The 23016-nt window shown below is 43.4% G+C and overlaps 1 protein-coding gene across 3 annotated transcripts in view; it reads right to left on the reverse strand.

Moving 5' to 3' along the window:
- Positions 1–6979: 6979 nt before the first annotated feature.
- Positions 6980–23016, reverse strand: part of GRIA1 (glutamate ionotropic receptor AMPA type subunit 1) — a 301403-nt gene continuing 285366 nt past the window's right edge. For 2 of the 3 annotated variants that reach the window (XM_035727550.1, XM_035727549.1), the window contains exons 15-16: positions 17481–17615; positions 6980–9812 (exon numbers count right to left, since the gene is read on the reverse strand). In XM_035727550.1, coding sequence (XP_035583443.1) covers positions 9612–9812; positions 17481–17615 — 336 coding nt within the window. In that variant the 3' untranslated portion in view covers positions 6980–9611. The remainder of the gene's footprint in view (positions 9813–17480; positions 17616–23016) is intronic. The other variant, XM_035727551.1, reaches the window with a different exon arrangement.

Raw genomic sequence — 23016 nt, forward strand, 5'->3', positions numbered from 1 at the left:
CAGTACTGCACTGGTTTCCTTCCAATGGTTTTCCAATAGCTGAGAAGTTAGTTTTTATATCATTGCTAAATGGTTTCTAAGCAGTTAATTAAGCTGATTACTCAGTCAAATGAAATTAACAGCTGCTTTTTGTTTTTTCCTCCCTAAATGAGCTCATGTCTAAAGACAGGTCCTCTAGGTCACAGCACATTTTTATTGAATGGAAAAGAAAAATGATTCTTTTTTCTAATCATGATTTCATGGCAAGATGAAGGAAAGGGTAATGAACAATTTCTCCTGTCTCTTTGTGATTACATTTTAGGTAGGCACATTAAAGCAAGGGCTTCCTAATCATAAAATTATGGCATTTGCTTTAGGAGCTTTTAATTTTGCATTCTGAATCATTTGCTTACCTTCTTATGTCTCTACCCTATTCTCCAAGTGCCTCTTTACTTTTCCTAGCAAAAACTAGTATCAGGAAAACACCTGGTAACAAGCATTTTAACCCAGTGTGACTTTGCCAGGTGTTCATGCCTACCAAGAACATTTCTAAAGAAACTTAACCTTGTGGAATAAAAGGCTTTGTCCTGGATAAGAAATTTGGGGGACATAAACAGCAAGGAAATGTTTTGGTTGGGGGAAAATTTTATCACTATTCTGAATTCCCACCATTTGCCTACTTTAGATTTGAGACTAGTCCTGGTAACAATTTTCAACTGCCTCAGTCCGAAGAAAGCCTTTCCAGATCATGGTCCAGTTTATCCAGGTACACTTAACTAGCTCTATAAGCCAGATGAAAAGCCAGACATTGAGCTTTAGGGTTGTGTGAGTATAAGAAGGTCTCTTTGCTATATGCAAAGTACCCTGGACTCTGAGCCAGGAGAACTAGCTCCTAGCTAGTCTTGTTTTAACCAGGAACTTATACCACTCTGGGCAGGTCAATAATTCTCTAGGGCCTCGATATCACTTATTTATGGAATATAGTTGGATAAAATAATGATTAGATGATTTCTAAGGTCCCTACCATAGGAAATTTTCTGAGTTTCTTTCTTTTAGGTAAAACATTTATTCATTGGAAATGTAACTATCTCTTCCCAAGGACATGTGAGCATGAAATCAAACAGTATATGTCAAATGCCCAGCACAGAGCAGATGTCACGTAGATGGTACTGGTCCCCATTCATGATTGTACCACATAGTTCCTGTAGGGTGGTATTTATGGACTCATGTAGTGTGCTGTTCTCTTTGTTGGTAATAGTGGCCTTACTTGTGGAAATTGTCCAAATGTAGGCACACATATATTTAGATCCTTACATCCAAGGATCCCCTGCCACGTGATACATATAAGATACTATTATCAACATTTCCCAGCGGCCAAAAAACCTACAATCCTTCAAGGCTTGAGGAGAACATTTTACTACCGCTGGGATAGTGAATGTGTTGTAAAGCACTTATCCTTCCTCATTTTGTGTTTATGACTTGATTTATAAACCCATCTTGGTTCCTTTAATTGGCTAAAAACTGGGCCCAGAATCCCTTGCATCATGGTATGACACCTGTTTGTGCCCTGAAAGTCACTGGCTTCTTCCCTGGTGACTTCTTGTATGGTCAGGCAAGTGCCATCTGCAGGTGGCAGGTCTGTTCCCTGTTAGTAATGTCCTTCTGGGACTTTTTTTTTTTGAAATTGTCATGCAGTGGGATGGCTTCCTATGATCGATTATGAGAATTCCCGTGTTGTAGGAATTACACAAATTCTAGGTGGCTAAGGTTCCGCTTCTATCTCTGAGCTTCAGTTTGCTCAGGAGTAACATTGGGATGGTAATTCAGCCTCACAGGCTTACTGCCATGATGAATAAATGAAGGGAGTGGCGTGAGGCACCTAGCACAGTGCCTGGCACATAGTAGGCACCTCAAATATATGTTTCTTGCTAAACTCAATACCTGATACCTGAATGGATTTCTTCCTCAGCCCCCAAAACTTCAGCTCCCTCTTTCATGGTGAATTAAACAAGCGCTCCCCCACATAGTCCAGCCTTCTCCGTCATTGCTTGCCTCACCATGTGGTGCCAGCTACACTGGGTACTTGCCCTTTTCCCAAACAGACCCTGCCTCTTCCTTCCCTCATGCTCTGGCTTGTTCTGTCCCCCATTCTTTGAATGCCTTCTTTTCTGTCTCTGTGTAGTGCCTACAAAGGCAACACAAGAATGTCATCACTTCCTTCCCTTATTTCCCCAGATAGAAAAGATCTCTGCCTCCTTTGGGCACTAAAGGGCATTTCAGTCCTGCCTCTCTCATTCATCAAGTCATTCAACAAGTATCTTTTGAGGATCTATTATGTACCAGGCATTGTGCTGAGGCAACAGGGTCCCTGGTCTTGTGAGTACGTATTTTAGATGGGGAGAGGAAGACAATAAGCAAGTAAACAAGATATTAGGTGGTGATGAGTAACGTGAGCCTGAATGATGTCAGAGCGAGTCTGCATAGGGCGGAGAGGGAAGGATGTTCTGGGGGAGATGACATTTTTAGCTAAGACATGGATGAGGAACTAGCCTTGCAAGGATCTAAGTGAGGAGGGTTTCAAGCTGAGCAAACAGCAGATGCAAGAGCCTTGAGATGGAGCTAAGCATGGCATGTTTGAGGAACAGCACAGAAGCTGGGTGGCTAGAAAATAGTGATCAAGGGCAGGACGCTAATGTAGTATATTCAAAGTCTCCTTTTTAAAGGCTGGACACAAGGTGGTGAGTGGCATGTGGAAGATTGGACCCAGGCACTTTGACTTTTTCCATCTATCTTTGACCTTGTGTTATACTTAGTGGTGTTTATGAACTTTATTTTTTCTTCCTATCAACACTCTAAGACACAGGGCTATCATTATTTGTCTCCTTATTCCCTATGACATCTACCTGTGGACATGGGCATTCAATACCTATGTCTGTTAGAAGAGTGGATATTCTGGGATTAGAAATGAAGCTTATCCAGTGGGATATGCGGGGTTGGGTAGGGCTCACCTAGAGGCCTCTCAACTGATTCTAGCTGCAGAGCCTCTTGCAAAAGAGACGGGCAGAGCATAAGCCACTTCTGCAGGCAGAGCCCCTACTACCTCCTGGACCACAGCTCTTAGTTCTGGCAGCCTGGTTGAATCCCCAGCCTTGGTTTCTCTGGGCTACATAGATTTATGCTGTGGGCCAAACTCTTCTGACCTCAGCTCCCTTCCCTAAACTCAGTTTCTTCCTTGACTAAATTCCTGTAACTGTTCATCTTCCCTGATGGTTCACCTGATTTAAGGTCCTTTTACTATTCAGCCTTGTTCTGCCATCATCCATACTCAACATGCTATTGCAATGCTGTAATTATGTAAGGGTTTCTCAACCTCGGCACTGTTGACATTTTGGGCAGGATAACTCCTTGTTGTGGGAGGCTGCCTTGTGTGTTGTAGGAATTTAGCAGCATCCCTGGGCTTTTACTTACTAAATGCCACTAGCACTCTACCCCTAGTTGTGGCAACAAAAAATATATCCAGACATTGCCATATGTCCTGGGAGGCACAAAATCTGCTCTGGTTGAGAATCACTGACATCTACAACTAGGAGGGAACTTAGAGACCAATTAGATGAATCCCCCTTTTCTCGTTTCACAATGAGGTCACTGAGGCCCAGAGTAGGAAATGTGTTGCCCAAGGTCACACCACAAATTGGCAGTGATGTAGGCAAGAGTCTTAATATTTTTTTCAATCTTATCCCAGTGCTTTTCGGTAATATGGTGAAATCTTAGGAGGCAGTCAGGTAAAGTGAAAAGGTAGTGACTTTGGAGAGAGAGTGGGAATCGAATATAGGTCAAGTCATTGATTGGCTGCATGACCTTGGGTTCTGAACCTCTCTGAGTTTCCATTTCCTCTTTTGCAGTGATACTAGACCTAAGGGTGGTAACAGATCTCCACCTCACAGGATTATTTTGAGGACTAAATGAGATGTTTGCCCTAGCATCTTACTTGGTATGCACAGTGCTGAGCAAACATGCTCATAGTGCTCTCGTCCCTTGTAGTGCTGTAAAAATGGCAAGCGCAGTATTGAGGAGAAGTTAGAGTTGTCCCAGTAGGATTCAGAGTGCCCATGGAATATGAAGCTGGTAGGCAGTGCTTTCCAGTGGCCTGTGTTAAAAATGCAGGTAGTGGGATTTGGTGTTTGTAATGGAAACAGCCGAATAGTTTTCCAGTTTGGAAAATAACTGGCTGTGTTGAAAATGGGGACTCATTTGACAAAGTTGTCCCCCCTACCACACCCTTTCCTGAGGAGGTATCTCTGGTAATTGTATTTTATCTCTAACATCCTACCTCTCTCTTCCCCCAGCAGAATGTTATGTTATGACAGATATGCCTAAGGGGTAAAGGAGTGTTTCGAGCCCAAGTCAGGGACTGTGCCTTTTCCTCCTCTTTACTAGATGAATATGATGGCATTTTCTCTTGGGACCATGGAGATTTGACTCCATCAGGTAACCCAGGTTCTGATGTTAGTCTGGCCATTGACAAATAACCCTAATATAGTTCTTTGTAATTTTCAAAGAAGTTTTCATGAGCACTTTCTGTGTTCCCCAGGCTGACAGAATTGTTGTGGTTCTCAATCCTTGGCTGCACATTATAACCACCTATGAGTTCAAAACCAAACCAGACAACACCAATACACTGACAACTATGCCTCAGCTCAGACAGACTCTATCTGGACGTGAGTCTTGGGCATTGGTGATTTTGCTTAAAGTTCACTAGGCGATTCCAATGTACAGTTAAGGTCCAGTATCACTGCTTATTTTGACACCAGATATCCCATTTCTTTGATGAGAAAAATGAGTTTCAGAGGAGTTAATTTTCTTGTTTAAGCTTATAAAGGAAGAAGGAAAAGAAGCTAGGTATTGTGAATCCTAATCTAGGCCTTTCCACTATAGCAAATTGCTTCTCTATTCATGATGTGATCTGGAAACTTCAAGAAACAAAACACTTTTGAAAATTACGAAGCACTGTAATAAGGTTATTTGTCAGTGGCCAGACTAACAGCAGAACACAGATTACCCGATGGTCAAATATCTATAGTCCCAAGGAAGAAAAAAACTCATCTGACAAAAAAGAAGGTAGCTTCTTATTCAAAACCTCAATTTTCTTATCTGTAAAGTGGGGTAGGAATGTACTGCCTAGACATTCTTTCCTTGAAAGAACATTAGCATTTGGTAAGGAAAGAACTTGCCATTTTGTCTCTTAATTAAGATAAGTTGAGTTTTGACATTTCGGTGAAAGATACTCATCCTCATTTCTGTAGGGCATTGCCGACCCTTTCTTGGTGTATATTAGGGTGCTACTGAACAGATAACCTGAATAGGGCTATAAAAGATGCAAGATAAAGTAAGGAAAATTAGTGGACTTAGTTAACTTTCACACCATCTCCTTGGCAAGGGTTTGTCCCAGCTCCAGGGGCAGTCTAATAACTGTGGGGATACTGTGACCATTAGGAACTCCTTTCTGTAGCTGAGACTAAGTCCATTGCCTGTACCTCCCAGAATGGATCCTGGTCTTAACCACACAGAAAGCTAGCTCTGCTTTCCCCAGAACAACCCTGAAGATCCTTCTGCAGGCTCAGTCAACTGTTGTGCAGGGGACCTGCTTCTCAGTCCCCTTTCCAACGGGCTTGCTGCTTCTTAACCTCAATCTGTTTTAGAGGGGCTAAAAGTAACTCTCCTCTTCTCCCTTTTTGCAGTCCTGTCTGGATCAGTGATCTCTCATACCCCAGAAAGATAGGCTGGCTTTCCCAAAGGTGTGGCAGGTATAGCCTTAACCATTTTTTTCCCCAGTTACTTTGGCATTACAGGAAGGTAGAGAACTTCTTGCCCGTTATTTTCCTGGCCACGATACATCATGACCTGGTTAGCAGCAAGATGGGTAATGTAAAGGCTTTGGATTTAGGTAGACCCAGTTCAAATCCTGGCTCAGGAGTGTGAGCAAATTATGTCATCTTTTAAAGCCCGAGTTCCTCTTCCATAGGGCACTTCCTTAGAGGGCCACTGTCATGATATAGAAGGTATGAAGTGTGCTTGACATAGTAGTGCTCAATACATGGTAACCTGTGCTTTTACAGCTGTTATGATCATTATCTGAACTATATGTAAGTAAGGTGACAGAGATGGGTTTTCTCTACCTGTTAGCTGCCGTTAAAGTGTTTCTTCATTCAGAGGCACCTAGGTGCTGGAGGTGACTGCAAGTGGGTCCAAACAATTGTTGGAGCTTCACACAAGTCTGTTAGCTTCTTCCCTTTCCCTCAACCCTTTACCATAGAGATGGTAGTTACTGCCTGAAATGCCACAATTAGAACTTCATTCATTTGGGGTGTCTGGGTGGCTCAGTTGTTAAGCATCTGCCTTTGGCTCAGGTCATGATCCCAGGATTCTGGGATCGAGCCCCAAATCCCTGCTTGGCGGGAAGCCTGCTTCTCCCTCTCCCCCTGCTTGTGTTCCCTCTCTCATTGTCTCTCCGTCAAATAAATAAAATCTTAAAAAAAAAAGAACTTCATTCATTCAGTTTAGACCTCTGACCCCTGTTAATATGCAAAATTCCTTGGAAAAGAAAACATTTCAAGTTGTTCTTAATTATCAGTATCTAAATGTCAACAAATGTCAGATCCTTTATAGAAAGCCCATCTTGCTGGAGTGAAAGAAAAACTTTCAGGCAAGAATGAGAGGGTAATGTGGTCTAGGACCAAGATTGTCTGTATTTAAGCATGGTCTAAATTGGTTTTGGTTTAACTCTGCACATCACAGATATACCTAGACTCTAGTTTGGGGGTGTCTGGAGTGAACTAGTTCAGCTGAAATGACTTGTTTGAGAGCTGTTTGTGAATCAGGAATGGTGGTTACCATTAAAAATGTACTAGTCTTAGGTTCAGCAATAAGGAAGTAACATAACTTCTAGAGCTCTGGCTTCAGAAATGGCACAAAAATGGAATGGACAAATATGAAAAGTAGGTAATGGATCCACAGTGATTTAATTCTCGGTGATATTTTCATTTTATGCAAATACCAAAAGAAAAAAAACCCCTGGCTACTTGAAAGAAAAACAGGAACCAAAATATTTAGTGTTTGATCAAGCAGAAATCCTTTCACACATCTGCTAAGAGAATTAAAACAAATATAGATGTTAAATAAAAGGCCCAGGTACCAAAGAGCAAAATTTAATGAAAGCCAGAACTGTTAAGTATGGATTCCTGTTGAGAAAAATGTCAATCTCTTTCAGAGTTTTCCCATTGCTCTATTTTTAAGAAAAGTGTAGTAAAAATACATAATACAAGTTAACTTTTTTCTTGCTATTGTTTTCCCCATCACCCCTCCATTGATAAAAAGCTTCCTCCTCTGGAGTCTTGGACCCCCACACAACATAGACCCTCATTGTTAGCTTAGATGGTCTCTCCCTCTCAGATCATGTTCCCGGTGAGCTCAGTGGCTGGAGAGGCATCCTACCAAAGGCAAAAGGTCTTTGATGCATGTTGATGGTAATAGGATTATTTCCAACTCCTCTGAAATGCACTCCCTAATGGTGGGTCATATCAGATTCTGCAGTGGTAGGCTAAGGGATGAAAAAAAAAAAATCTGCTGGGAGGGCAGGGAATGGAGAGGACATCAGCTGGTGAAAAGTACAAATCCATCTTGACGGTCCTACTTCACGTACCATGCCCACACTGACACGTGAGAGACTGGACAGCGCTTGAGTCGAAAGAGTGAAGAGTTTGATTTGGGGATGGTTCTTTGCTATGGCCGATATTAGGAGAATGGGAGACACATAGAGATGGTGCGTGTCGACTGAGATAATCCACTGATGAAGCCAATCATGCTGCACTTACTTGTTGGTAGGCTCCCAAACCTTTAGTTTGTCAGTTGCTAATGATAACCCCTAGCAGAGAAGACTAGATAGAAGTAGGGGGTAAGGAAACAAGCCAGAACATGGTCACCAATAAAAGCTAAAGACATATGGCACGCACTGAATCATGCACCTAGGAGAGTGGCTGCTGAAGAGCTGGAAGCCAATTGCACCAAGAATGAGAGCTGGGATCTCCAAGAAAGCTAAGTGCCAGGAACCCTGCTCCCAACTAAAGTTGCAGTCAGCCTGGGCTTCTCTCCATGAACCCTGTCAACTTCTCCAGTCTTGCTTCAGTTCAGCTTTATAGTTACAATCATGGGCATATTGAGTCTGGTCATTGGAATAATACATCCTCATTCTGTCTTAGCCAGGGGGAAGGTAGTTGGGGTCAGTGATATTAAGGTCCCCCAATGTCATTATCAACTTAATTCATCTCCCTATCTTCCTTAAATTTATTCATTCTTGGGCATTTTACTTTCTAAAGTGACAGAATGTTACCTGGCCACATGCTAAAACAACACTTTTAAATGGACATAAAAATCCAAGTTCTCCAGGTCAGCAAAACCCTAAGCTTCATATTTGGTCTCTTAATCCTAGGACAGGGCACACCATGAAAGGTTCTCTTGCTTGTGGGCTTCCATGATGCTTCCTCTTCCAAAATTCTTCCATCCTTTATTTTGCACTTAGTTTGCATAGCATTTCCCCCTACATCAGAGGCTCTGAAGAGAGAGTCTACTCCACAGTGGGGTTCCTGCTCAGATGTCAAGCAAATGAAAAGTGAGAATCATGGGCATTATCTCCCTGGCTGTCAACTATTCCCAAAGCTGTACTTGGTTCAGGAGGACAATTCAGCCACCAGAGTGCCTTTGGGCTTGAGCATAGCAGAAAGACATAATTCTCAGGCTGAGGTTGACTCTGTGAAGACATATACCATTCCACCTAAGCCTATGGGATGGCTGTCACACATTAAAGGAAGCTTTCTCTGAGCCTCCAGCAATAACTTCTTGAGTCCTCCTCTGACTGCACACCTGCCTTTGCCCTCTCCACCACCCTTGGTCTGAATTAGTTTTTGCACATGTCCTCAGCTATATCAGTGCCTAGGAAGTGCCCTTCCTGGGGAAGGCAGTCCACTTCTTCAACAACATCCATCCTCATCCATGGCTTGGGGCCGAAGGATGGAGGGTAACTTAAAGAGCTCCAATGGTGAATTAGTTTGAAGGTTGCTTTTTTCCTTTTGCTTGCTTGTATGGTAGAATGAATCTTTAATCTCCAGTCTGAAAACTGAAGAGACATGGGTAGGGAGTTGGGAGTAAGAAGCCAGGAGAAGAAGGGGCCTAAAAGAACCTGCAAACCTTGGATATTAGTAAGAAAAAAAATATCGCACACACTAAGACATATTAACAACCGAATAAAAGAAAACAGTACAGTTTCCTCATTAATGTTCCTGTGACTCCGTTTCAGAGACACAGGCTCTATTAGACAGGGTTATTCTCCCCTTATTGCGGTGCATTGCTGTTTATCATCCTCACTTAGCAAACGGAAAAGTGTGAAAGAACATCAAAAAAGGAAAAGGGATGGCAAAATGATTTTTCAATTCTTCAGGAAATTCTGTTGAATCATCTTCCTTGTGGTCATGGTGGTTGGTGGCGGTTGCGTTTCATTTTATTGTTTTTGGCACTGAAGGGTTTGGGATGGAACTGGGAGAGCTTGCGCATGCTCCCCAAGGGGTCTCCATCTGCTCCAGTTACAATCCCGTGGCTCCCAAGGGCATCCCTGAACTGTGGCTCATGCAGGGAATCGACTGCATGGACTTGGGGAAGTCGTGGCTGACTACCCGGCCATTTTCTCCACTACCGCCACCGCTGGTTCCGGCCCCACTGTTACGTGGGAGCGTCGATGTCCGCATGGCTTCATTGATGGATTGCTGTGGGATCAAACAGAAACCCTTTTCAGGAGGACCGGGGGTTCTTCCCCAGGTCCTTGGCAGTGATTGGCAAGGAGAATGAGTCAATGCTGGCCTTAAAATCTCACCCCATCCCTCATCCCTATCTAACTTTTTTCCTTATCTGGAATGCTAACCTTGGCCTCCCACAAACACACAAAACTGCTGTGTGGCTCTGGACAAGTCTAATCTCCTTTCTGGACCTCTTGTGCTCTCTGTGCAATGAGGTGTGTTAGACTGGGTGTCACTAAGATCCTTTCTAGCTCTTATATTCTGTGATTTCTAAAGATGGACTATTTCCATGGTAGTATTAATGATAATAAATGTAGCAACATGACCAAATAGAAAAGTTGTGGAAAGGGGTTTGGGAAACTTGGGATTTTAGTTTTGGTTCTGACATCAACTAGTTGTGTGACCTTGTGCATGTCTCTTTACCTCTCTAGACTTTTAAATCTCCATGTTTGTGAAATGTGATTGTCTACAAACCTACAGACTTTTATTAGCAAGAACAGTGCTACTGCATGAAAAATTATTTGAAATGTTTTTTTCAAAGGAGTGTGTTGTTGTTGAGTTAAAATTTAAAACTACCTCTGATTTACTTCAGGAAAAATCCTATCCTACCTCTAGTAGCATGTGTTATGGGAATGTAGGACTTATTTGAATAATAGTCAAAATGTAATTGGAAAGAAGCATGCATGGGCTAAAGAAAATGAGAATACTTTCCAAAGATCATTATCTGCATGTCAGCTGTTTCCCACCAGCATGTATAACCTGACGTCCAGACTGACACATCAAATCAGCTCTACTTGTGATTTCTAGAATATTGGAATTCTAGATACGAAAAGGACTCCAGTGATCACCCTGGGATCAGATGGGTGAAGTGGAATGTTCAAAACCACAACCTAGAATTAGAACCATATCTTATTAGATAAGAGGAAGGGTTCTGTTCTGAGTTCCTTTGGAGAAAGAAGCTTCATGACATGAAACCCAAACCCTCCTTTCTTCCTGTCACTTCTAACCTCCCAATAAGAGATACCATAGAATTTTTGAAGTGGGGGTTGGTTTCTTGGGAATCAACATAAAGAAGAATTATCTATAAGTTGAGAGTTTTCTGAGACCAATCCTACCAATCCTTCAAGGCTCATTCTGTTCTCACCTCCTTCTTGAAGCCATCCTAGACTGTACCACCAAGTATTTGGCCCCCCTCCCCCACCCAGTCTAGTACTCCTACATTATACATGCTTTTGTAATGGTTCTGCTTCTGCTATGTCGGTTTTGTCTTCTTTAAGAGAGCTGTCTGGAGGAGGGCAAGGTTCATTTCTTCCCAGTCCGTAGCAGTCTCCCATAGTGTCCAGTATATAGTTAGATGTTTAATAGATATTCTTAAATTTGTCTGAAAAAAAAAAAGTCAACCACCTAGGACCCTTCTCAAAAAGTTTATGAGCTTTCTCCTCTGCATATTGCCATGATTCTAGCCATCAGAGAAGTCAGTCAATCTCTGGTGGCCAGACAGACATAAACAGCAGTTTAACCTAATTTTTGTTTCTACTATACTATGCTGAGAGTCTCCTCTTATTACTGGCAATTCTGACAATATTTTTAAGTGTTTGTTCTCTTTAAAATTCCTGATTCAGACAAATTTGCCCCAAAGGTTGCTCTACCCATACTGGTTCTGCCTTCTCAAACTTCTGTTCTTGATTTATTTACATTCTCTTTTGATTGTCCTCCACTCAAGAAGAAGTGTGACCTTGATTGCATTCTTCTAAGTGAAGGCCAAATAAATACTACTGTGATGCTCTATGGGGGAAATGTGAAAAGAATACCCAAGGAATTAATGGTTACTTGTTGTCACTTGTGTGTGAAGGAAGTATGGAACCTTCTATGGATTAGCCTGGAATGTTTATCTTCTATGATTTTTTCTGCTACTTCCCTTTAATTAAAAAATAAAGTTTATAGCTCACACAGATCATCTTGGGCTTTGTTTTTCAAAAGGTCTCATATATTCCCATAATATTCCATTGAAGTTGGTGGTATTGGGGAATTCATCTCAAAGGAGAAGACTGGTGGCATAGTCAATATTGGTGCCTACCAAAGTCTGAGATAACTTAGCCAGGCCTGTAGCTAAAGCCCTCCAAATCCATACCACTTGGAAGTGGTTTTCCAGGAAGCTGAGGGCTTCTCTGTGGTCAATGACTCCATCCTCCCATCGACAGTGAGTGCTACCTGCTTACTGGCTTCCTTTCTAATACATTATGGGATCTCAGGAGAAGAGATGAATAGAGTCAAAACTCGGGAGTGGAAGGCAATGCTAAAAATGACTAGATCATTAGTTCCCAAATTTGACTGCACATTGGAGTTATCTAGGGAGTTCTGGGGAAAAAATACTGATGCCTGAGGCATACCCTCCAAGATGTTGACTTACTAAGTGTGGTGTGTGGCCTGGACATCTGGATTTTTGAAAACTCTTTAGGTGATTCTAATATGCAAGCAAGGTTGAAATACACTGATCTAGTTTATATCCTTCACTTTACAGAGAAACTGAGGACTTATGACTGACTGACTTAAGGTTAGAGTTATCAGTCCCTTAATGTCAAAGTGGATGATCTCCTAACTATATGCCCCTTATGACAGCTAAGCTGTCATAAGCTCATATTATTCCTCCCCTTGCCTGTGGGAAATGCAGTTCTCCCTTGTCCATCCTTGACATACCAGCCATTCTTAAAGTTCATCCTTTCAGGTGTGTTTGAAGCTGATGCTGAGGGAGAAAAGTGTGAGTGAAAAGTCCAACCTTAAAGTCCCCCAAGTTGCCTCTTCAGAGACTCATTTCTCTAACTGTTATTATATCCTAACTTCTTAGCCACTTGCTTTTCCAAGAAAAGTCTCTCCAGCCTCTGCCCATCCTAGAACACCATAATAAAAGCTCAAACCTCAGTGATGACCTCCTACTAGGATGTATGCTAAGAGCTAGAGTGACTGCCTGCTGTGGAGGATGCACCCCTGCATTACCAAGTCTCTCAGCTGCTTGATAATTCTAGGGAAATGCACAAAGCCTCAGCTGCTATGGCTTAATCACAGCTCATGTCATACATACAGTTATTTTCTACAGAGAGCAAAGTAGGCAATAATAAAGACCCTGGTTATCTTTAATATCAGCTGAGGACTCAGTTCTGGTCTTTCTCCCCCAGGTAGAGGAGAGGCACTGAGGATCTGAGACTTCAGTCTGGACTGTGTCTTAGGTTATGTATTTTTGCTACTATATGACCATTCAGATTCTACTCATTGGAAAAGTTGTCTGAAGTCCCTCTCTGAACATGAGGGACTTCATGTTCTTCCCGCAGTCTTCCTGTGCTCTTGGTCACCCTGGACTTCTTCCCGTTTCTGGGCAAAAGTTGTAATTTTTGGGTCTCTGACACACATGCATCCTTTGTAGGCAACTCCTTCCCCCTGGTTAATTCCTTCCACATTTCAAGTCAGCTAGACATCGAACCCCTGTGACCTGCCCCAACCCTCATTCCCTGATCAGGACTTGACAGCCCCAGTATTTTTGTTCAAACCCTCAGTGAACATGTAAATTTTTTTTTCTGTCTTCCCATCACACTTGTAGTTTCCTGAGAATAGAAGCTATATCTGTTTTGTTCCCAACTGAGTCCCCAGTGTTGAGCAATGCCTAGCATACAGTGGTGCTCAGTATGTCTTTGCGGAAGGAATGCCTCCAGGGTGTCTTCCCACTGTCCCTGTGACACCTGCTGTGTGCCTTTCTTGTGTGACATGTCAAAAGTGAAGGGACTCAACAACACACAAGCAAAAGATTACCTATTATGGATGGACTCAACAATTACCTCAGGAAAACCTAAGGATAGGGCTGCATCTTATTTGTCTATGCATTGTGGCCGCTGCTGGAGGAGACACATAGTAGGTGCTTACAATGATCTTTTCCTGCATTGGAAGTCTAATTCCTGTTTCTCCAGCTCCTAGCTTGTGTGACCTTCCTAGGACAAGCTCCTTAGCTTCTCTGAACCCCTATTTCTTCATCTGTAGAACTGCAAGCACAATACATTACAGAGTTAATAATGTATATAAAGCACTCTGAACATGGAAGTTACTAAAAAGATGTCTTCTTCCCTTCCTTTCTTCTTTCCCTCCTTTTTCCCCTTTTCTACCCCTTTCTTTCCCTTTTCTCTCTTCCATGAACAGTGGGGAACGGCTCTCTGACTACTGTTGAGAAATCAGGGGTTGGCCCTGAACTATGTTTAGAGGCTCAAGGCCTTAAAAATTAGCCAAACATTGTGATCAAGGAAAGGAACAAGAGGGAAAGTTCTCACCAAAGGCCCGTGACACTGTCAACATGGCCCTCTGTGTGAGGTGGAGGCCGCATGTCTGTAAAGAGTTAACTGTCTCTGGGGAAGGCTAATTACAGAATAATAAAGAAAACTGCAAAGCTGTGAAGTCTGAGAGGCAGGTGAATGGTATCCTACTTTTCTCTTTTGGGTAAGAGAGAAGTTGATGCAGCTTCAAAAATGAAGGGTTGGGTTGATTAATAAAGACAGTAGAAGTATCTTTTCTACAGTTGGAAGATTAAAAATTCTATTAGGAGCCTTGATGAATTGGGCAGAGTTGTGCCAACCAATGGAATTAATCATAAAAGATTGTGGTGGAAGACCTTGGATGAATGATTCTAAGAGATCCTGGCATTGGCTTCTGAGAAATTCAACATCTTTGTAAAGGGAAGGGTATGAATGTCCCCAAGAAGTTATAACCTGCCTCAGTGGCCTCCTCTAGGTATTCTTGTCTTAACCTGAATGTTGTGACTTCAGTGGTGAAAGTCATCTGTCTAGTTTTAAGACAATCCTACTCTTTAGCCACCCTGGTACCATTACCTGACACTGACCATGATTAGTGGGACATGGTAATCCCATAGGAAGGGCCAGAAGTCCAGGCACTTCCTGCTTGGTGGATGTCTGCTGTCATCAGATTTTATGAGCACAGATGGGGCCAGAACCAGCTTGGATGATGCTGTCTGTGCTTCTAGGCTGGGTGGTCTTGATGGTTCTATTTGCTTACCCAAATAGCAGCTCTCCCCCATGCATCACCTCAGCCTTGAGATCTTCTCTTCTAGGTACAATTCTACATTAGTTTTACTAATAATTACCCTATGTGTGCCAAATGTCCAAAGAGAAATTAGACACAGTTTCTTACCTTCAGGATCTTAAAAACTATATAGCTCAAAAAACCTAGGACATATAAGTAGGGGCAATAAAAGGAAAGTCTTAAAAAGACTGTAGCTGGTCCCTAATAGGAAATATTATTATTATAAATTCTAGTTATCATTGTTAGTATTGTTATTTATTGAGAGCTTATCATGATGCAGGCATTTTGCCAATCCCTTTATATCCATTTTTCACAGAAAGCTCACAACAATTTTATGAGATATGTACTGCCAGTAGCCCCATTTTACAGAAAAGGAGGCTCAGAGAGTTACTGGAACTTGTGCCAGATTATACAGTTAACAAATGGAACAGGCAGGATTTATGCTCACTCAGTCTCTAGGGCAGACACCACACTGCACTGTATTCTAGGGGAGCCGTGAGAAGGAGCTCCTGTGATGTGTACTGGGCCAGTCCTGGGCCCTTGGTTTGGGTCACAGTTCACATGGAAGGTTTTGGGGGTTTGTAAATGTTGTAGCTCACCTAGCTCTTTTTCTGTTCTACTCTTTGCCTCCAGAGTGGCTTTTCATCACTTTGGAGGGTAAGATAGGAGAATATTTAGGTTTATGTTTTGGATGGAATAGGCAAAGAAATCTTTGTTTAGGTTCTAGGAGACCTTTTTGTGTTTGCCAAGCTTCTTGGAGGTCTACCCTGGGTTTAGGATCTGAGGCCCACACTTTTGCTCTGCTTTTTCCTTTCTGAGAAGACCTGGTAGTGGGTGAGCTGGTTAAGGGTAGGAATGAGGTGTTCCTAAGTCCCCTGGCTAAATACCATCATACTACCGTCCTTTAATTGTTCCTTGTTATTGTATCTTAGTTACATTGCCTTTTAAATAGGCTCTATGGGCAGAAGACAGGGAGAGAGATTAGCCTGCATTAAGGCACACCGGTGGGAAGCATGAGGTGGGTGGTTAAGAGTACGTAGTATGTAAGGAGAGCAGATTGCTTGGGAGAAGAAAGTAGGCTGGAGCCATGATGTGGAAATGTTGAATGCCAGGACAGAAGGTCTGAATGCCAGGACAGAAGGCCCTCCTCCTCCAACTCCCACTGTCTGTGTACAGAACTGAATACAGAGTTTCCAAACAGGGGAAACAAATGTCCAGCAATGTCTTCCCCAAGAGTGACCCTGGAGATATGTGTAGGGCTGTTGGCCCAAGGCAGGGAGAGGCTAGGTAGGAGGCTGTGGTTGTGAATCCACAGTGGGTGTACTGAGCTTATATGGACTTCTTAGGGCCCATTCTAGGAGAGCAAATCCTATCAGTGCATCTTCTTAGTCTAGTCAAGCCAACATCGCAGCCTAGGGTACATTGCTCAGAGTGACTGCATTTCTCTCCACCTTTGTTGGTCTGAGTCCCACTCGTCCTTCCCCTTAATTTTTGCCTCATCCTGGAAGCCTTCTCTAATTCCCTCCTCCTCTGTATTCCTATCAACCTTCCTATCTATAAGGTGCTTCACTGAGTAATTTTTCTGTGCAGTTTTTTTGTAGAAAGTGCCAATGGTCACAGATTGCAGCTCAGTCCTCTCTGTCTCATCATGATGTCTTGCTCATGGTATTGCTCACATAATTCACACTTGCATAAATATTTACTTATTGAAGCTAAATGAGGAAATGTGAGGGGTCTTGAAGGTCATTTATTCAAAACTCCCTTTGAGTACTGGAATCTATATCCTCCCCAAGAGTTACTCTTCCTCTACTTGTATACCTCCAGTGATGGGATGCTTGCTTTTTATTGGGATAGTCCATCCCATTTTGTGGTAGCTCTGAAAGAAAAGTAGATCTCACTGTGTTAACATCTGTTCTCCATAGCTTTTAGTCATTAGTTCTTGTTGTACACTTTGGGACCCAACGGAACTAGCCTACTTTTTTCCACCTGAAAAGTCTTCATATTTTTATAGAAAGCTCTCTTATCCTCCATAATTCTTCTCTTCTCTGGTTATTTGGCTTCAACTATATTTGATGTGGTTTGGGGTCATTTAGCTAATCTGCTTATCCTCTGTGCATGATCTTCTTTGCCAAAATCTATATCACAATACAGTGGCTAAGAAAAGACCTAACTCACCAACCATGGCAAGATTATCTATCTTGCAGAAGGTAGACATCCCTTCCCCTATTTTGGGAGCTATACTTCTGTTAATGCAGCCTCAGGAGAATCTACTTTTGTAGCAACCACTCCTGCCTCAAACTGTGTTGACTGTCCACTTAAACTCCTAAGTTTTAATCTCACCACCCCATCTCTGACTGGTGCAGTTGTTTCCCAGGCCTATGTTTACCCTGACACATCCCATCTTCCTTCCTTTCTCATAGCTGTCTCCTTTCTTATCACCTTCCTCATCCCAACTTTCTGCCCCTTGCCTCGAACTGACCTCAACTTCCTCTCACTGCCCCCCCTTTCTAGTACAGGGACTCCCAGGAAACCCAGTGATATCACAGGATGGGGTAGGAAAAAGGCCTGGGGAGACGATGCCACCTTCATCCTCTTGGATTCACTACGGGATTTGTAGCAGAACTCGATTAAGGCAACCAGCATGGCTAGTCCAAGTCCTCCGATCAGGATGTAGAACACGCCTGCCACATTGCTGAGGCTCAGGGCGCTTGTCTTGTCCTAGGAAGAGGAGGAGGGAAGGGGGGAGGGGAAAGAGCAAAGTGAGCCAAAAGGCTAGAGAGCATCCAAGCAACAGCATTTTTACACACATACACTCAACCCCATTACCCTTTTTGACCTTCAAAATAGCTGGAGAGGCTTTTTATTCATTGACAGAGTGCTAAATATCCCTAGGAAAAGTGTGTGTGTGTTAACAATATTCCAAAGCATCTCTGATTATGTTTAATTTATAATTACATTTTCCTCCCTCCTCAATGCCTGTTCTGGGGCAAGAGACACCACAAGAAATTCAGGGCAGCTTCTTTCAAAATCTGCACCCTTGAGCTCACCCTATTCTTTCAGAAAACATGTACCTTCCTTTTGAGCTCAGTTCCTGTCCCTGACCCTTCTGTTGTGCAAAGCCTGAGCTTTGCCTATCGTTTATGTCTCTGAGTGTTTTTCTGAGTTGGCACTTAAAATGAACTTTTCCCTAGATGTGCCTTTAATTTCAATTTAATAAGGCAGTCATTGCCCACATAATAAAGACCAATCAATGTATACCTTTAACTTACTGATCTGAGCCCCAGTCTAGGGACAAAGGAAACTAGGGGGCTTGGAACAGTAAAATGGCCCTGAGATAGAAAACTAGCTCTATTAAATCCTAATAATTATGCTTAATTGGTGTCATTTTTCTGTTGGAGGTGCTTGCTAAAAGACACTGCAGGCAGATGCAGGTAGCTGAATTTAGAAATCTCTGTTGCCTATGGTAAAAGATCTTGTACTGGTTCTGGATGAGCAGAATCATGGAGCAGATTGCTTAATTCCTAGGGCTGGGGGACAAGTACCCATCTCTAGTATTTGGTGGACAGAGCTCACTTTGTGGAGCCTGAGAAAGACCATCAGTCTGCTGAGACTATCCCTGCATTCTGTCACCTCCAGTTGGGTTCAAAACTGGGGACCTGGGGACTGTTCCCAAGCAGTAAGAACAACCAAAGGAAACTGGTGGTTATGATGGTAGTAACAGCTCAGAGAGCGGGGAAACTGCTCAATAAAATTCTTGACACAGGCAAGTGAACATCTTTAATTTATATCTTTAAATCTTGGAAGAATACTCATCCCCGGATGTCATGGTGGTGCTAACATCTTTGTTTATATTGTTTGCTTAGGTATAAGTTTTTCATTGAATTAAAACGCACACCTCAACTGGCACAGATATACACCATGGTTGGTTAGTTGGTGGTACAGGATAGGATATAGCCTTTAGGTCTCTGCATGGGCTCTTTTTCAGGTGGGGAGGGAGGCGAGTCACACAAAGGGTGAACTGTCTTGCCCCAGGGACTCCTTTGACATCTGCCTATTAGAATCTGGGTATGTGGAAAGGGGTTTGTTAGTGACTAAATCAGTGGGCTCTGCTCTAGTTCTACTTGGTGCATTGTACAGGATTCAGCAGGGCTGAGCCTGGGCACCGCAGCTGGCAAATAGCAGCATGCCTTCCCTCCCCAGAAGCAGCCTTGGCTAGCAGAGCTGTAGGATTATCTAAAGCACACCCCTTTGGTGGCTTCCTGTATTGCTAAAGCAGATGGCTCTTGAATATGGGTTACACTTGGCAAGGCATATTCTGGCTTGGGAAGCAATGGAAATGATTATTCCAAGGGGTAGAATTTCTCCTGCTCTGGTATAATGGCCTGATAAGGGATATGTGCAAAAATGAGTTTGGTGCTTGGTTCAAGAGTTGGCGGAACAAGTAAATTCTCACTTGGCATTATTTTTCAGAACACTCAAAATGTCTCCCTGTTTGTTGTTCAGGAGGTCTGTAATTCCGCTTCTGGAGAGTAATTCTTCAGAGTCCTTGGAGGATTTATAGTTAGTAGCAGTTACAATAAAACTCTTCTGTGTGGAACAAAAGAAAAAAAACCCACCAGGCTCTTCTGTGTGGACAGGTCTAGGAGTGTGGTGGGGAGGCATGTTAATGCATCATCAGTTCACACCTTAAAAAAGAGTAGTTGACAGTGATGCTCAGAGGGAGTGGATGGGAACAGGCCTGGGGGAAGATGGTACACAAAAAGCTAGGAGGAAAGAAATGAGCCCTTCACATGCTGATCAGCCTTACAGTAACTGCAGTGCAACTTGCCTCCTTGGTCACCAACACTGTTTCTGTTTTCTTCCTCATGGTCTTTTCAAGTTCACCTTGGTTGAGGATTGCCTTCAAGGATAAGGGAATGGTAGGCATCTTTTTAATTTTGTTACTATCTTCAAGAAACCCCTAAGAGGGCATCTACCTCCTTGGCCATAGATGGCAGGATGTCTATTTCTGGTATACTTGGGAAGGAAGCAGGGTTGGATCTTCATATGAAAGTTCATATGAATATGCCGGGGGCATATTCTATGTAACTGTAGAAGGAGGAATATCCAGTGACTGAGTACCTCACTATGTCTGGAGGTGGAGAGCATCTTTCACTTCTGAAGGTCTCTGGCCTACAGAGGTGACACTGTAAGCGTGTTGGGGGACACATCCCATACAAACAAAGAGGGCAGCCAGATGGTATGGGGACTGCCACTTCTTGCAGGACACACAGTGCCAACACAATTCTGTAGTGAGGGAAGACCTCTGGAATCAATCACCTGGACCCTATCACTACCAATATCAGAAAGCAAACTTAGATATAGCACAGCTGTCTAAAGCTGGTATACTTTGATAAGGTATGGAATGAGAGGCTGGTGTTGCTCTCTTCTTAGCTCACGTAGTTGAGGAGTTTACATTTAGGCAAGGTTTTATGATTTCCCTTATGTGTGCCAATGCTTTTTGATAACGCTGTTTTTTTTTTTTAAAAGGGGCCCAAGGCCATGGTCTACTGTTCAGTAGCCATTACTGACTCTCTTTGACTCACTCTCAGAATATGATGGGCTATCCAGGGGCAGGGTTAAAAATCCATTTAAGGACCAAAGCTCTGATTCCTCCCCTGGCCCATAGTGTCCATACAAGAGGACATGTGTCCTCATGGACTTGTGTTCATGTTTCCTGGGCAAGCTACAAGCTTCCCAGCTATGACCAGGGAGAGGGGAAAGATAGAACCCGAGTCTTCTGAGCACCCTTCTGGAGGACCCCATTCTCCCCCCATCCCATAGCAGCTGTACTCCCAAAAGCCAGGCAGCTTGTTGGTGGGAGTGAAAAAGTCACAACTTGTCTTCTGCCAGGAGGGAGGGAAAAGAGTGACAGCACTGAGAAGAATGACAGGTGAAAAGAAAAACAAAAAGATCCATTTTTCAGAATTGTTCGGTTTGTTGTCATGGTGATAAGCCCCCTCCCCCCACTCTGTCCCCCTTAACCTGTTGTGTTGAATTGCTGCCTCTCTCATGTGGAAGGGAGATGTTTTCTTTTTCACATTTTTTCTTGCTCTTCCCACATAATGGGGGACTGTCCAGACTCCCTCTGTGTTTCTGAGCCAACATCCCTTCCAAGAATGTGGGGCTGGCTTGAGTCTTCTTGAAGAGGTTTGATCCAGGCATGAATAGGAGAGACTTGAAGTAGAAAGTTCCAGGATGAAGCCAAGGCCTTCAGCCATAATACGTCCCACAGAGACTGGTGCTGCCCATCATGTAAGGCCTGCTAAATTTGGACCAAGCTTCAGGTTTCTCCAACTGCTTCCACTCCTTATCTTCCTATTAAGACTGTGAACTCTTACAAAGCAAAGGCTACAGCTCCTGCTCTTCTTTCCATTCTGTAGGGATTGCACACATTTTCTGATGTCTGTACTTTTAGAGGCTGCCTGCAATTGTTTCCCATGCTGAATCTGTGACCTGACTTGCTTTTCAGGTCCACCTACTAGCCTTTCTGCTATAGTAGGCTTTCACTTGTGCTTTTCCAAAACTTAGATTTTTAGCCCATGAGTTAAAAATCTCATTTTCCTGAGGGGTTGGTTATTTCCCAGGAATACAGACTCAGTGGTTGGCTAGGCACGCTCACTAGCCAGGACCAAAGTTTGGAAGCTATGGGGAGGTGGATTTGATTCAACTAAAGGAAGACCTTTTGATTCAACAGAGCTGTCCAAAGGTGCAACACCTTGCCATGGATAGTGGTGAGCACCACAAACATGGATGTATTCAGAAAGAAGCTGATGAGGTCACTTAAGGGATTCAAGCACTGGACAGAGTTAGATGAAGTGACCATTGACACATGCCCCAACCCCAAGAGATTTGAGGCATCTAAGGAGTTCCTAGAGGGCCTGGGATCATGCCTTTTATAAATTCTCCCTAGAGACTAACCTCTTTAGGGGATGCAAAAAAGGAACTCACGTTAATTGGCAACTTCTGCTGTTCCATTTCCAATCTAGGCCAGTTCCCTAGCCTGAGTATTTTCCCCAAGAGCAACACAGGATGAGAATTGGCCCATTGTACTAATAATTGGCAAGGCAAATGCTGTGAAAGTAAGGGTTGTGGGGGCGGCTCTTCTCAGCAGTGTGTGCTCAGGGACCGGCTGCTGTACAATGCACCACAGAACATCCTGACTCGAAACAAAATTGCAGCAGAGAACTCAAGGAGACAGTATGGGTCATGGAGGGGAACCCAAGGGCTAGCTGAGGCTAAGGCCTCTTCCATAGTGGGAGGAATTTTCCAAAACAGAGGCACTAGTCTGAGGATAAAGTGGGCATCCCCATAGGAGGCCTTCACTGTGAGCAGAATAGCTGTCTGGAATATGCATTGGAGAGCAGAGGTCTTGTGTGCTGGAGGAAAATGGAGCCTGCTGTCCCGAGAGGTGCTCCTGGCTCCTGGCCCCAAAGAAAGAGTTTTAAAGGAAAAATCTTTGTTTCTGTCTAGTCCCGTCTCCTAGGGCAGTGATGGGAGACTTAGGATATGTGGTTTAGGGGCACTGTGGAGGACCACATTCAATCTCTGATTTGGGTAACAGCTGTATGTTGGACATGATGTTGGAGCACATGTAACTCCCAGGAGATTCACCTTGAAGTCACTGGTTCTCTCTAGGCCACTGCCTGTGCTACTTTACAGAGGCTGAGAACACTGACCCTCAGCAGGATTCTAGCTGGAGCCAGAAGCCTCTAGGGTTTGGGGGAGATGGAATGACTTCTGCATCTCTTTGTCTCAAGGATATTTTCCCCACCCATATCCTCTTACAATGCCTCCTGGGGTGTCTTTAGTACAGAAGCCTGTAGTGGGGAGGTTGAGTGAATAAGTGAAGCAGAGCATCACTTTATGATTCTTAGGTCTTTCCAGGTGGCCAATTCCCTTTACCTGAGGGGGCAGGGATAGGAATTTGCACACAGTGCAAGGACAGAGTTGGCAGTTTGCCCTCCTTTGCCTTCCAGGCCTTGCTGAGGGTAGGGGTAGGAAGGTGAGTATGTCCAAAGTGGATGGACTTACCCTGCTGGTGGTGGGACAGTGTGGCATAGTAAGAAGAGATGTGGCC

This window comes from Zalophus californianus, chromosome 5, assembly GCF_009762305.2.
Source record: "Zalophus californianus isolate mZalCal1 chromosome 5, mZalCal1.pri.v2, whole genome shotgun sequence".
Taxonomy (NCBI): domain Eukaryota; kingdom Metazoa; phylum Chordata; class Mammalia; order Carnivora; family Otariidae; genus Zalophus; species Zalophus californianus.